Raw genomic sequence first — 13,988 nt, 5'->3', positions numbered from 1 at the left:
AACTGAATCGAAAGCGTAAACGCTTGATGTGTGTCAACGTAAAGCACGTGCTAAGTGTAAAAGTTATGTATGTTCTCTAGAGGCATCTTCATGGATCTAAGGGATGAGGAGTCTATTAAGTATCTTCACAGTATTATAAGTAGGCTAGATTACCAGCACAATAATAGGAACTTGGAGTTGCCTAACCTGTGTGCTTTATGGTACCATGACTGTAGCTGGGAAATCTTAATCAACGATGATGTGGTTAGACTGTTGTGCGGTCTCTTAGTTTAATTGTTAAATAATACTGTTTAAGCACTTTTCAGGTTTTTAATTTGATTAATTTTTCCTATTTTCCTCTTTAGTGGAAAAGATATTATATGAATCTACACAGTTTATATAATTCTGTCATTCACAATCAGAGCATTTTACATAAGCATCATTTTATAAAGTTCTTAGTCTTTCTCCATAAGTTTATCACGCCAACAGATTCCCAGCCCATTTTCCTAGTTAGGGTAACCTTGTAGCTCTCTATATTACATTTATTTTTATTTCCAGATTTGCATTTAAACTTTTTGCCTTTTAACATTCCTCTTCTATGGCATGTCTAGACCATTTTCAGTATGCACGTTGCTATTTTCACACATACATTAGAGACTAATGTGCGTGACACACAGTCTTCCTTCCAGTGATACTGCCTACAGTTTTCTCATCGTCACTCTCTGTATACTATAAGATCTCTTGGCCTCGATATCCAGAAACCTGGAGATGATAAAGTTTGTGGTCAGTGGCATTCAACGGAGTTTGCTTGAAGGAATTATCCTGCAAAGTTTTGTCGCTAATAGATTGGACGATTGCAACTGTATTATTTAACTACCTAAGATACAACTTCAGCTGCAAAATATACTTAATACAGCGCAAGGGCTAGGATTATCCGGGTATTGTTTGAGTTGCACTGGCTGTTTGTGAAAGCTGGGATAATGTTTAACATATGTGATATGGCTCATCAGACTATCAAGACTGGATGTTAAAAATATTTGAAAGATTTGCTGTGCATAACACCGCCAACGAATGGAGTCGATACTAGACTAGCTACCGGTAGTTTCGAGTCATCTGGGCATAAATGCACTCGGAATGGTTTTAAACCCTTCAAATTTTCAGCCCCAGGATTGCACAGTTTACTCCCACTTGATATCAGGAAGGCTAAAAGTATCAAGCCTTTCGGGAGAAAACGCAAGATTTCTTGTTTTCTGAGCGTATATTTGGTAACTAATATAGAGTACACCTATGACTCTTCGACTGCCTACACACGAATTTGCGCATTCCACAGAGCACCTTCAGTAGCGTGGGACAGGGAAAAAATTTGTAATTATATATATATATATATATATATATATATATATATATATATATATATATATATATATATATATGTGTGTGTGTGTGTGTGTGTGTGTGTGTATGTGTGTGTATGTATGTATTTATGACCTTAATATAACGGAAAGTTCCAAAGAGGAGATTCTTTATTTTCAAGCTTTCAGAGGCGCGTCTACTTCCATCTTCAAGGATCCAAGTGTGAAAAACATAAGCAAGTCAAACGTAAATATAAACAATCCTGGGTCCCTGGCCGGTGACTTGAGTAATAGGTCTAGTCAAGCGGGTGCCGCCTCCTTGTGACCTTCGTAGCTACATCCTTTCTCCTTCAGGGTGCTCAGTAACTCTGTCAGTTCTTTCCATTTCCACGATGTTAGTCAGCTTTCTCCGCGACTTCATAAACTTATTCAGCTTTCTCCCCGACCCATAAACTAGGTGACACGTGTAGAATGCTCATAGTTGTTTCCAATGTTTCCTTCCATGGTCGTCTTGGAAGACGTTATGAGAGCTTTTTCTACTATGATTCTTTTCCCAGCAATATTTCCCTGCAACTGAGGGTTGATTGAAACATCCGATATCCTATTTATGCTGTTAGGCTTTGAGTATTGCTAGTCTGTCCATACATAACATGCTCCAGTACAGGACCCCTCTCCCATTTCTTCTCCTCCCCCTCTCCAGGCAAGCATTTTTTTTATAATTTTGTTTATAAGTATTTTTTATAACTCCTTACCAATCTGTACTATTGTTACCTCCTCTTGAAAACTACTATCGAGGTCCTCTGTGGAAATAACTTTATACACTTGGAATTTGTTGTTGGAGTAAGTATATATATATATATATATATATATATATATATATATATATATATATATATATATATATATATATGTGTGTGTGTGTGTGTGTGTGTACATACATATACATACAATATATATATATATATATATATATTATATAATGTGTGTGAACCAGTTACAGTCAAAGATTTTCTTTGTTATTGGTAGCATAAGTTCTAGAATGTTGTTTGTTTATGTGACCGCTATACATTTTCAGTTGGTAGTGAGGCAACGAGTTTCCATCGTTCCGTCGTGGAGTAAGGCTCGCTGGCATTTGTGGCAAGTTGAAGCTTACACGTGTACGTATACAATGTTCCAACAATGCATGTAGATATTTAATATATTTCAAGAGAATTTTATTTACAAGTCTTTATCTATTTTAGTTTATTTATAAATATTTTACGTATTTTTCTTTGTTCATAGAAACAACAGAATCTGGATATATATTTGTCTTTACAGTGTTAAAGTATGTATTTGATTTGAAAGGAGCACCTCTCGCCGTCAAATCTGTCACTTTCATAGCAGAAGCTATCCAGTCGAGATATCTACCGACGGGAGCTACGGTGAAAATGAAGTCTGTATTGGCGTTGTTGTTGGCCTGCCTTGTGGCTGTAGCTTCTGGTAAGCTATAAATGCACTGTTTTGTTGTATATGTAAATACCGGTTGATTAATCTTTGTGCTCTGCGCTAGGAAAACCCCACGGGAACATTGTAGCATCAGTAGCCTAATGTTATCTAGGGAAGATTAGGTTAACGACAAATGGTACCTGTTTTGACATATAAAGCCGGTAATCATTCCCTCTCCCTCTTTTCTTTTTTATATCCTATGCATTAACAAGACTGGTGAATCTCTAGCGCATCCCAATGTGATGTATCGTAGTCTCCGTTATAATGCTAGTGTACCCTACAGGTACTTGGAGGATCTTTCGGTATTTTAGAGTAAAACTACAGAAGAGTTGTGCATGCTATTTCTGCGGGTTGCGACCACTTGAAAAGCAAATCAGGCATATTTCAACAAGAATATAACCTAACCTAACCTTAACTATAGGGTATTGTCTTGACCTGGCCAGGCGTCCTCCATCTTCCCGTGATCCCCTTAGCGGTAATTCTAAGCCGTAGTTCCGCGGTGAGCTAGACAGTGGCAATTGACGTTTTCCTATATTACTTGATTTACAAGAATTTGAAATATTTTGTCGGCCGGCTGTAACTGAACTGTAATTGACCTTTGAAGACTACACGGAGGGGTAGATCTAAGCCCTGTCGGTATTGTGCAGTCTTCAATGGCCAGTTACAGCCAGCAGACAAAATATTACTTTAAATTCTTGTAAAGCAAGTAAATTAACATAGGAAAACATCAATTGCCATAGTCTAGCTCACCGCGGAAGTATGGCTTAGAATTACCCCCGCAGCGAATCTTCATATAAAGCAGAATGAAGTGTATGCGCCCATTCTTGAGTATTACACACAAGGGCTAAATGGTAGCACGTCTAAATAGAAATGGTAATAACTTGTGAAAGGCACAAACCAAACAGGATAGGCATAGGCAAGGCCGTATGTTGTGGTAAAACTGCCGTATTCAGTACCAGCCCTTTGGGGATGGATGTAAAAACATAAAAGTAAATACTGTATAATTATAAACAAAGGGCAGTGAGTATTCTGGTTGGCAACCGGCAGGAATCGAACCACGGTATTAGTCGGCAATTTTACCAGTGTTTTATAGTCGTGTTCCAGTACTGTTCCAGGGTATCATTTATTTTAATAACATGACATGATATTGTAGTTTTTATTCTGTGCACTTGAGTCTTTTAGATAAGCCTAGCACAAAAATCACTCATAAGATATTTACCATTTGTTGTTTCAATATTCATTTTCATGGGGCTGGTACTAAACACCAGTCATGGTAGTGGTTGTGGTACAAAAGTTGAACTTGACCGTGTTCCAGCCATACCCTCTAGGATCTCCAATATTTCTGGCACAGTTGTATAAGGTGAAGGGTGTAAGTCAGCACTCCCCTTTCTTACTGTCAGGACTGGGAACATGATATTGCAAAGGGGTACTTAATTGTCAGTCAGTTAAGAGACACCCTTCCTCCTAAGGAGTGAGTATTAGTTCCTGTAGGAACAAATCACAATCATAAAGTAATTTATATTTATCCAAGGTTCACAAGCCAGACCCTTTGTATCAGTATCCCACCATAACCACCTTGCTTAGCCCTTTGTGCTGAACGAAATAATGATAAATAATGGCAGGTAAAGAGCTTTCTACCAAGTTCACAATCCTTCTTACTAGTTAACCACCTATACCAAGTTTCAGTGACAAATTCCAGCCTGTGCCGAGGAATAATCTTACTAAAAGGTTCTGGTTTGTATGATTAGGGAAAATGCAAATTACATTTTAAAAACTGGAATTTCTTGTTGCATATAAAGTGTGTTGTGATTATGATCATTAAGGTTTGGGCAAACAACTTGGCTACTCATTATTTTCCTTTGCTCCTATACTAATAATTATGGAAAGGGAAAACCTTTGTTTTTGGGCTGATAAAAATGAAAATGATCACATACATATACAAAAAAAATGGTGAATTCAAGAGAATCGTGTGGATAATGTGTTTTATTTCTGTAATTGGTAAATATCACAAAAAGATATCAAAAAGAGAAGTTTGGGAGTGATTACAGATATACATCCTAATTTAACCTAACTTAAGGTGCATATTCTTTAAAGTACTATATACTTACTGGAAATCAATTTGAAAGTTCCCAAAAGCTTTTGAAATTAAACACCCTCCCCAAAGGTTACCACTCAATACACCATCATAGAGCACCCCATTGTCGTTCAAAACCTAACCTAGGGAGCTGCATCGTAAAGGCATGCATCTTAACTTAGCTAACGCAGCGTGCTGTGTCTTCCTTGTCCTAGGGTTTGGCCACATTTCATCAATGGTCTTGAAAAGGTTCTTGGAAAATATATGAAAATTAATTACATTTAGGAAGTTTGTGACATCTTGCTTTTCACATTCCATAGAGAAAAAATTCTGCATTAATGATCAGTCACCATTTAGATTAATCAAACTTAGATGCTGGTTTGTCTTCCCTACCCATAGCTTACCCCTTTAATATTGTAAAATGATGTGCAATGGGAAACCAGGTTATTTGAGGTTAGTTGAGTGCCAGTAGCAATGCAAAAATATACATGAAAAAGCCTGGGTGAAACAGGCCAATGTAGGATGCTGCACATGCCCAGCAGTGGGAGGGTAAACACTCAGGAATATGGGACAGCCTTGATCAGTAACAGGAAAAAGGGTAAACCTGCTTGCTTGTTTTTACTTGGTAGGTTATTGTTGCATGCTGCTAGTGGTTTGTCTTTCAGTAAAAAAAGTACATTTCAGCAGGCTTCTTAGTAGCCTTGGTAAAACTGTGAATTCCAATAATTATACTACTGTGGGAAGTTACTTTTTCGGGAGTATTAACTATTGATCAGTTTTGAAAAGTGTTGTATGGGGTAGTTTTTTACCTCATTAATATTTGTCCTCATTAATGTTGGTAAAGACGTTAACCAGTATGAGAAACTATAACTATCAGAGGGATGAAAATGCATCACTGTCCATAAACACTAAGACAAAAAAATGGAGATGCAAACCCATTTGCTAGAACAGACAGCTGTTCCACTGATCAAGGACACATTAGGTGATGACAACATAAGAGGGAGATATATAGAATGTAGTGAGAAATGCCGTAAAAGAAACACCCACAGAGCTGACAGTTTGCATCTGAACGTATGATAGTTAATGCAAATTATTCCAAGAAGTCAGTTCAGCAGGTGTTTTTGTGTATAACTTTACAGTGTACGTATTTTTGTGCAAATGGTTCATAAATGGTAGATTTATATTAAAAATTTTTTGGAAAAGGAATATGGAAGAACACTGTTTTGGCAGTAACCATACAAGGAAGAGCTTATTCTGCTCAGCATGTAAGGGTTCGACTTACATAAAACCACCATCACCTGGTGCACATTTTTCACATACCTAAAATCAACTTCCGAGTGAAAAGCAAGCTACAAGGAACCCCTCCCCCCATTGCATAGGCACAAAAATTTAGAAAGCTAATGAGGAGGATATGGGGCCATGCATGTGTGTTACTTAAATGAATACTGTAGTCGAGAATGACTAGGCGAGTCAGACCCAGGCGTTCATGTGTATTTGCAAATGTATATTGATGATGATCTTATTTGGGTGTAGATTGTCATTTTAGATGTTTTCTTTATACTTGCTAATAACTACTTCAAATAGAATACTTGTACAAGCAGGTCATATTTCTCAGTTAAGTAACTAGCCCTTTATCTTGCCAGGTGTATAAAATTATTATTGGTGCTGTTGCTAGTTTGTAAGCCCTTGATAGAAGTGTATTTCTGAAATTTTATTTAATTTTTTATTTTCAGGAGAAACATGTGAAGGTGCACAAGTTGATGCCGTTGGATTTACCTCTGAGGATGCAACCCTTGTCACAAAGATAGCCTACATTGCAGATTTTAGCTTATCCTGTTCAAATGGTGCAAAGGTAAAGCTTTTCTGTTATTAAGCATAAAAGATGAGATTTTTATATTTTGTATATCTGCTTGTGACTATGTATAAAGAAATAAGATGGAAGAAACAATGATGTGAAAACATTAATGTTTTGGGGTAAAAAAAAAAAAATTAATAGTTTACAACAGGTACTTGAATGAGGAACTCCCAAAGTACAAAATATGGAGGATCTCATTCATGAAAAGATATCCAGGGTACAGATTGTGGAAGCACTAACATACTTGACCACTCTGGCGGAGAAGGGATGTGAAATCTGTTTTTCGCTCATTAATCATAAATTGTATAATTGAAATGTAAAAGGGTAGAAATTTTGGTATTGGGTGAGTAAATAAGCTCGCCTGCTGGTGTGCTGCTCTTCAGGAAAGTTGCCAACAGAAGGCCATACTAAAGCTATACCTTGGAGGCTGCCAGTATGTCCCCTTATATTGGGCTTATTTTTGTAGGTAAAAAAATCATTCAATCAATATTCACAGCTATAAACCCATTCAGTTCTCAAAAATCACACTTAAAAAATCATAGGATAACAATTGTTTGCTATGCTAGAGGTCATTATCCTGCACAGTGAGATTACTTGACACCAGTGACATAATCTAGCTTAAATAACTGATGTACAAAACTACCCAGGTTGTGTGAGTGGACTGTTCGACAAATTCTGGCTAATCTTAGTGTACAGTACTAGGGAGCAGTTTCTTGAATGTACTGTACAGGAAATGGCACGGAGTTTCAAATTAGACTGTGAACACCTGGATTGTGAAGGTAGATTGTCATTTAGAAACATATGAGAGAGCTGGAATTCAGAGCCAGATAGATTACTTTATGGTTAGCAGGTATTAAGTTAACTACTGAGATAGATACAGTTTGAGATGGAATGCTTATTAGTATAACTCAAAAAATATATTACTTGAACATTGTCCATTTTGTTTTGCATTGTATGATGTTCCCAAATTTTTCAGGATGTGTCACTGTATGCAGAAACTTTTGATGGGATTGTGGGTGTTGCTCGATCAGTTGATGGTGTTAAGTATCAAGTAAGTGTTCTGATGTGATTTGTTTTGTTGTTATAGTTATCACGTCATGTTATTTTGAATAATTTTAGCTTTCCTACAGATGTACTATTTCTCCTTTGTAAGACAAAATTAAAATGAAAAGATTTTTTTGGTTGTCATCAAATTACTTCTTATATGAAGAGAGAGTATTTTTGAAGGACAGTACAATATGAATCAGTAGTCATAAACAAGTGTCAGTGTTTGTTGTATTGATGTAAATGTAAAAATTTTATATTTTGTTTTTATGTTAATACATTTTGAAATTAATGTATTAACAATCAGTCTACCACTGCCAAAAAATTTAATTCATTTTAAGTCCTTGAGATTTTTGGGACTTCTCAAGCTTTCATCTCGGTCTAATATACACTCCATCCTGGGTTATCACTTGTGAGCTCAAATGTAATTTGTTTTTGCTTCGTATAAATGTTTTTCAGGACAAATTGCTGGTTTTAATATTATTTTGAAACCAAATAATTGTACACAGTAATTTAATTTGGTAGATTTAAAAATACAAAAGAATAAATTATGTTGTCAAAAAGATGCATTGTAGATGGCAGAGAGCAGAAAATTTCCAGTCTTTTTGTAAGTGAAGATTTTTAACCATGAACATTTTGAAATTCTTTTCGTCTAGTGAAAATAACATATCCTTTCCATATACAGTATATATATATATATATATATATATATATATATATATATATATATATATATATATATATATATATATATATATATATATATATATATATATATATATATTATATATATATATGGTGTGTGAAATTACAATTATATATATATATATATATATATATATATATATATATAGTAGTGTGTGTGTGTAATTGTATTTACACACACACACACACATATATATATATATATATATATATATATATATATATATATATATATATATATATATAATATATATAATATATAATATATATTTATATTACACACACACATACATGTGTGTGTGTGTAATTGCAATTTGTCACTTGTTGCATGTAGAAAGTTGTAAGGAAAAATAGCAAAAAACTTGCATGATTGTATTTTGGACCGAGGTGTTAATTCTCAGTGAACAGCATCTACGTGCATTATAGTCAAACTATCTTTCAACACTTTCCAAACATCATCACATTGCTACCCATCATTGAAATGTGGTAATTTGTTTCTGTAGGTCATAGGAATGTCAGAGGGTGAAATTTGCTCGATGTCATTGGAATCTCTAAAATAGTTAATGCTTTTATCACAAATTTGTTATAGAATACTCAGCATGTTCTATGAATACTTCAGAGTATTCCCTGCATAAGGGGTAAATATAAGTAGATTTTTTGTACAATACTGCACAATTTTTTTCTAGAGTAGCTTGAAAGCATGTTTTACACAGTACTGTATTGTATTTATGACTTTTAAGTGGTCATGGTTAACCCTCATTTGAATCTTTTTTTTTTGTTTAGGACTTTCAAATTGACCTTCATGTTTTTCGTAGGTGAGCTGGGTCGAAGATGTTGCAACTGCCGGATCTGGACAACGACCCATCAAGCTTTATGATGAAGCTGGATATGCTGCATTGAGAAAAGTAAGTATGGGATATTAGGCCTACACTATTTAGGGCAGTAAATGCAAGAAAGAATTTCAAGATAACTAATTTTCCTTGTCTATTTCCAAAACATTTTTACAAGCTTTAAATGGAAATATTTTAGTATATTCAAAAATATGTAAGAAGTATGTGCTTGTCAAAGGTACATGATTTTTTTTTTTTTATGACTTTATTTTTTCCACCTTAGGCCCAGCGTGGCAATGAAGATACTGCTGCAGTGCAGCCAATTGCTGTTATTAACCTCTATCATCCAGTAAGTTTATTTGGCCTTTTGTTTTTATTATGTATAAGAAATATTCTTTGGTATATAAAAATACTGCCTTTGTTCCTATTAGAATACAAACCTTTAGTCTTTCATACCCCGTAGGGGGTGTAGTGCCATCAGTAGGCATTACTTAAGGTTGTTTGCAGTGTCCCTTCAGCCCCTAGCTGCAGCCACTTTCATTCCTTTTACTGTACCTCCGTTCATACACTTTCTTCCATCTTACTTTCCACCCTCTCCAACAATTGTCTCATAGTGCAACTGGGAGGTTTTCCTTTTATTAATTAAAAAAATTAGTTAAAAAAGTACTGGGCTTCTGTAGGGTCATAGGGCAGGCGCTGATCTTGTTTCTTAGGCCGACAGCCAGTGGGGGACAGGCCCCAATGTCTATAACACATGGCCAGTGTGTCGCTAGGCCCACTGTTTTAACTCCCCAGCCCAGGAGCTGGTACCTATTCTCCTACTGAACGTCTCGGGGTTTCATCTTTCAGACCTTTACACTGTCAGTTTCCATATCAGCACTTGATGATCTCATAGGTCCCAGTGCTTGGCTTTTGGCCTAAATTCTATACTCTGTTCTATTTTTTAGTCTTTTATTGGATATACCTTTAGCAAAAGTTTGTCCAGATGTTTAAGCTCAGTAACAGGTAACAAGGTAGTCAACTGATGGCAGATAAGTGAGGGATGGGCGATTAACCCATTTAAACATAAACAGTGCCACTTTTCTTTGGCCACCTTGCTGCACAGGTGTTCTAGGAGACTTGAATTATGGCTTTGTTGAAGTTTTCATGTAAAGCTTTTCTGGTTTGAATTTGAGACTTTGTATTCTCATCTCCTCTTCCCCAATGCTTGCCTTGACTACTACTGCTTCCACTGAAACTGTGTCTGTACATTCACCCATAGCTCAATGAGGAGGATACGTAGGGACCTGCTCCTGCCTCAGTTTTTGCTTTATGGCAGAGTACCACTGGGAGATCCACAGCAGATGTCTGCTAGGGATAGTGGGCTGTCCTCTGTGGTTGGTGTTAAGGGGGTTATCTCTCCAGTTAAAGCTACTGTTTAGCAGATCAGTTTGTATTCTACCTTCACTGAGAGGAGCTCCTCTCTGTTTCACCAGTAAAGGCTAAGCTCAGTCATTTCCTAGGTGTTATGGCTTAGAGGTCAGAACACTTCAGGAGCTTCGAATAGTCTTGCCTGCCCAGCAAACTCAGGCTCCAGAGTGGGTTATGCCGCGTGTCCTCTCTATTTCTCTGAGGAAGTGTACAGAGACAGAATGCTTAAGGCTGTCCTTGCTAGCTTTATCATCAGTGAAGGGAGTAGGCAGATTATTGCATGATCTCATAGTTGGCGTGGCACTTGGAGTGATGGAGATCCCTCATGTTCTCATTCATTCCTGAGATCGTGTAGAAGCTCAAAACCCATTAGTCCCTGATGAGATATGAGTCCTGTTTGATTTCATCCCTTTGAGACTGTTGATGAGGACCAAGATGAGATATTTTTTTGTCCTTGGACTCTAGTTTTGATTTCAGTCATCAATTTGGTGTGCTAGTTTTCTGATGAGAATGACTATGACAGGTGAGGGTTCAGTGTCAATGGAATTGTTCTCTCCTTGTGGTTTATGATGAAATCCATGTATCACAGGTACCAAGGGAAGGTGTTTGGCATGGCAGACAGCCTTTACTTACAAGAATCCAAAGACTTGGGTGATGTTCCTTGGGTATAAAACCTGATAAATGTGGCTCATGTCTTGGATTTTACTTTTATCTACTGCCCAGTAGTTAGCAGGTGTATTCTTGATGGTAGGGCCAGATATAAGAAGTAACCAATAATTTCTGACCTTTGATAACCAGTGGATATGATTCCTTCCAACCCTCTTGTGAGACCTTCCTGTTCCTAAAGCAAACTTATCTAGGATTCCACAATATGCTACCTTCTGAGCTAGTCTTCCCCTTCTTACATTGGAAACCCAGTTTAATTTCCTGGATGAAGGTTACAAATGGGCTATACTCTTGACACAGTTCCATGTTATCTTGACATCACACGTCAGGATGTACAGGTGGTTACGGGAGACATCTGCCCTTGGTTCACATACATGACCAGGAGAAACCATTTCTGGGTGGGAGATCAACACTAGTCATGATATCTCGACAATACCTCCTCCATGAGGATCGAGTCTCCAAGTAAACAACAAAAGATTTGTAATCTGAAGGAACTGCAAATTTTAAAATTATTTGCATTTCCATAGGTGAACAAACCCGATGTCTTTTATCAAAATTCAGTCTGTAACCAACCCTGTATTTGTCTGTTGATGAGGAAAGACATGACTATCAAATGAGTGGGTATATCCACATCCCTTTAATCTCCTGCTGGTAGTTAACAAGCTTCAACAACTGCGACAGTTTTCAACAAAGTTATATCCATGTAAAAGTTTAGGATTGTACAGTATAATAGGAAAAATACAGATTATCTTAAAAATTTATGATGTGTTAACATAATTGCATCAGGTTGTTTATATAATACAGTATGTGTCGTAAATTGTCACCATTTATTTTCTAGGCATGAGGTTTTTTTTTGGGGGGGGGGTTGTAAAACCTCTGATCTTGATAATGTATTGGTATTTTTAGAGGTTATTGTAATATTTGTTTCATTTCAGGGTGCATACAGAGGTCCTTGGGTTCAGTCTGAGACTATGGCCATTCTTGCTGCTATTTTCATTTACTACTATGCCTTGACACAGAAGAACAAGCTCATGGCTTAAATTTTTGTTGTAGTTTTAATTTTGTGAAGGTGCAGTGGAGAGTGCTTGATGATAGGTATGTGCTTGGAATTCTCAAAGTAAAAGATATTTTGATATACACTTTAGTACAGTATGAATGAAGCAGCATGATGAAGTTGTTTATATTGTTCATAAATTATGTAATGACTGTGACTCAGACCTGTTTAATTAAAAGTTGTAGATTTCTCATTAAAATTTCATTAATACCTTAGAAATCCAGAAATCCAGTCAAGTGCTTTAGGAACTTGTATTAATCTGGACTGTATTGAAGTTGAATCTTAACACTGAAGCTTAACAAAAATGCAGCCTCTTTACCAAATCATATTTTTAGTTCGATGAGGCTTCAGCTGAAGACTTTTTCTTGAGGTGAAAACTGGTGTAAGTTTGAGGTAAAGTAGTCTGACATCAAACAAAAAGAGACCAAATAAAATGGATGCAATGTAAATGGAATAGAGCAATATTGCAGTGGGGGATAGGGATTATGCAAAGAGCATTTTGTACCTGCTGCAATGTCATGCAACATTTGTTTACTACCCCACAGCCATCCCTACTACACAAAATATATTGGCAATGAAAGTGGCTTTTGGCAGCATCCATTCAATATTCCTAGATACCTATCATTTTCCTTATTACCTGCTTCATCTTCTCATTCTCAATACACAGAGGTAATTAGGACTACTTGACAATAATTTAGCCAAAGGCAGAACCTTAACTCTCTGGGCTGGAGTTTACACAGGTGAACACAAGCATAAAACTAAGAGGAAGGTAAACATTTCTCATCCATCAAACTCTGGTAACTGAAATTTCAAAGTAAGCAGAGTTGTATTATATTAGCTCCCAAGCTATTGCCAAGGTTGATCTTGACAACCAATGATCATAAGGCAGGAGTAGAGCATATTTCTCAAACTAACTCTCTTGTAGTGTGCAAGTGTCAGTGCTATTGGGCAGTTCTGCTATAGCCAATTCAGCTGTGTTCTTGCCTTACTTGCTCATTACGTTGTTGGGATTAAATTTTGAATAATGCTCCGTGTGATGTTGGATTCAATTTTGACCACTCTTAGCACACACTAGCAGGTAACATTGGGCTAAATGCCTCCTCACCTATAGAATTATTTAACACTAGGCTAAATGCCTACTTGCCTGCAGAATTATAGTTAATAACACGGTCAAGCTTCCCACCTAGTTTTGGGTTTGATCAGAGCTGATAAGCACTGGAGTCACTAGGAGTACTGTATATACCTTCGGTTGTGACCCAGGGCAGCCGTTAAAAAGGGATGATCTACCTTTTATATCTCTTGGAAGTACCTCTGCTCTGTCTGTGACAGGACTGCTTTGGTTCAAGTTGTGCTTTGGGCTGGCAACATTTCCTCAGGTGTTTATCCACGTTCACCTTGGGAACATTTGAGAGGCATTTGCTCATTTGAACACTTGCATGGTCATAGTCCTGGCATCCTTGTTAGTGTAGTACTACAGGACAGTTATTACCATCTTACCTTTGGCCAAGTGCTTGGGATCATGGTCAAATGGTTC

General features: G+C 36.7%; 1 protein-coding gene across 1 annotated transcript; it reads left to right on the top strand.

The window, feature by feature from the left end:
- The first annotated feature begins 2,411 nt into the window (after positions 1 to 2,411).
- Positions 2,412 to 12,653, top strand: Tapdelta (Translocon-associated protein delta). The gene is made up of 7 exons (XM_067113528.1): positions 2,412 to 2,488; positions 2,649 to 2,810; positions 6,624 to 6,742; positions 7,722 to 7,796; positions 9,310 to 9,399; positions 9,608 to 9,673; positions 12,336 to 12,653. Exons 2-7 carry the CDS (start codon positions 2,759 to 2,761, stop codon positions 12,438 to 12,440), a joined length of 507 nt encoding a protein of 168 aa, XP_066969629.1. The 5' UTR covers positions 2,412 to 2,488; positions 2,649 to 2,758; the 3' UTR covers positions 12,441 to 12,653.
- Positions 12,654 to 13,988: the final 1,335 nt, after the last annotated feature.

Source organism: Macrobrachium rosenbergii, chromosome 12 (genome assembly GCF_040412425.1).
Source record: "Macrobrachium rosenbergii isolate ZJJX-2024 chromosome 12, ASM4041242v1, whole genome shotgun sequence".
Lineage (NCBI taxonomy): Eukaryota > Metazoa > Arthropoda > Malacostraca > Decapoda > Palaemonidae > Macrobrachium > Macrobrachium rosenbergii.
This window is presented reverse-complemented; position numbering and strand designations above follow the sequence as displayed.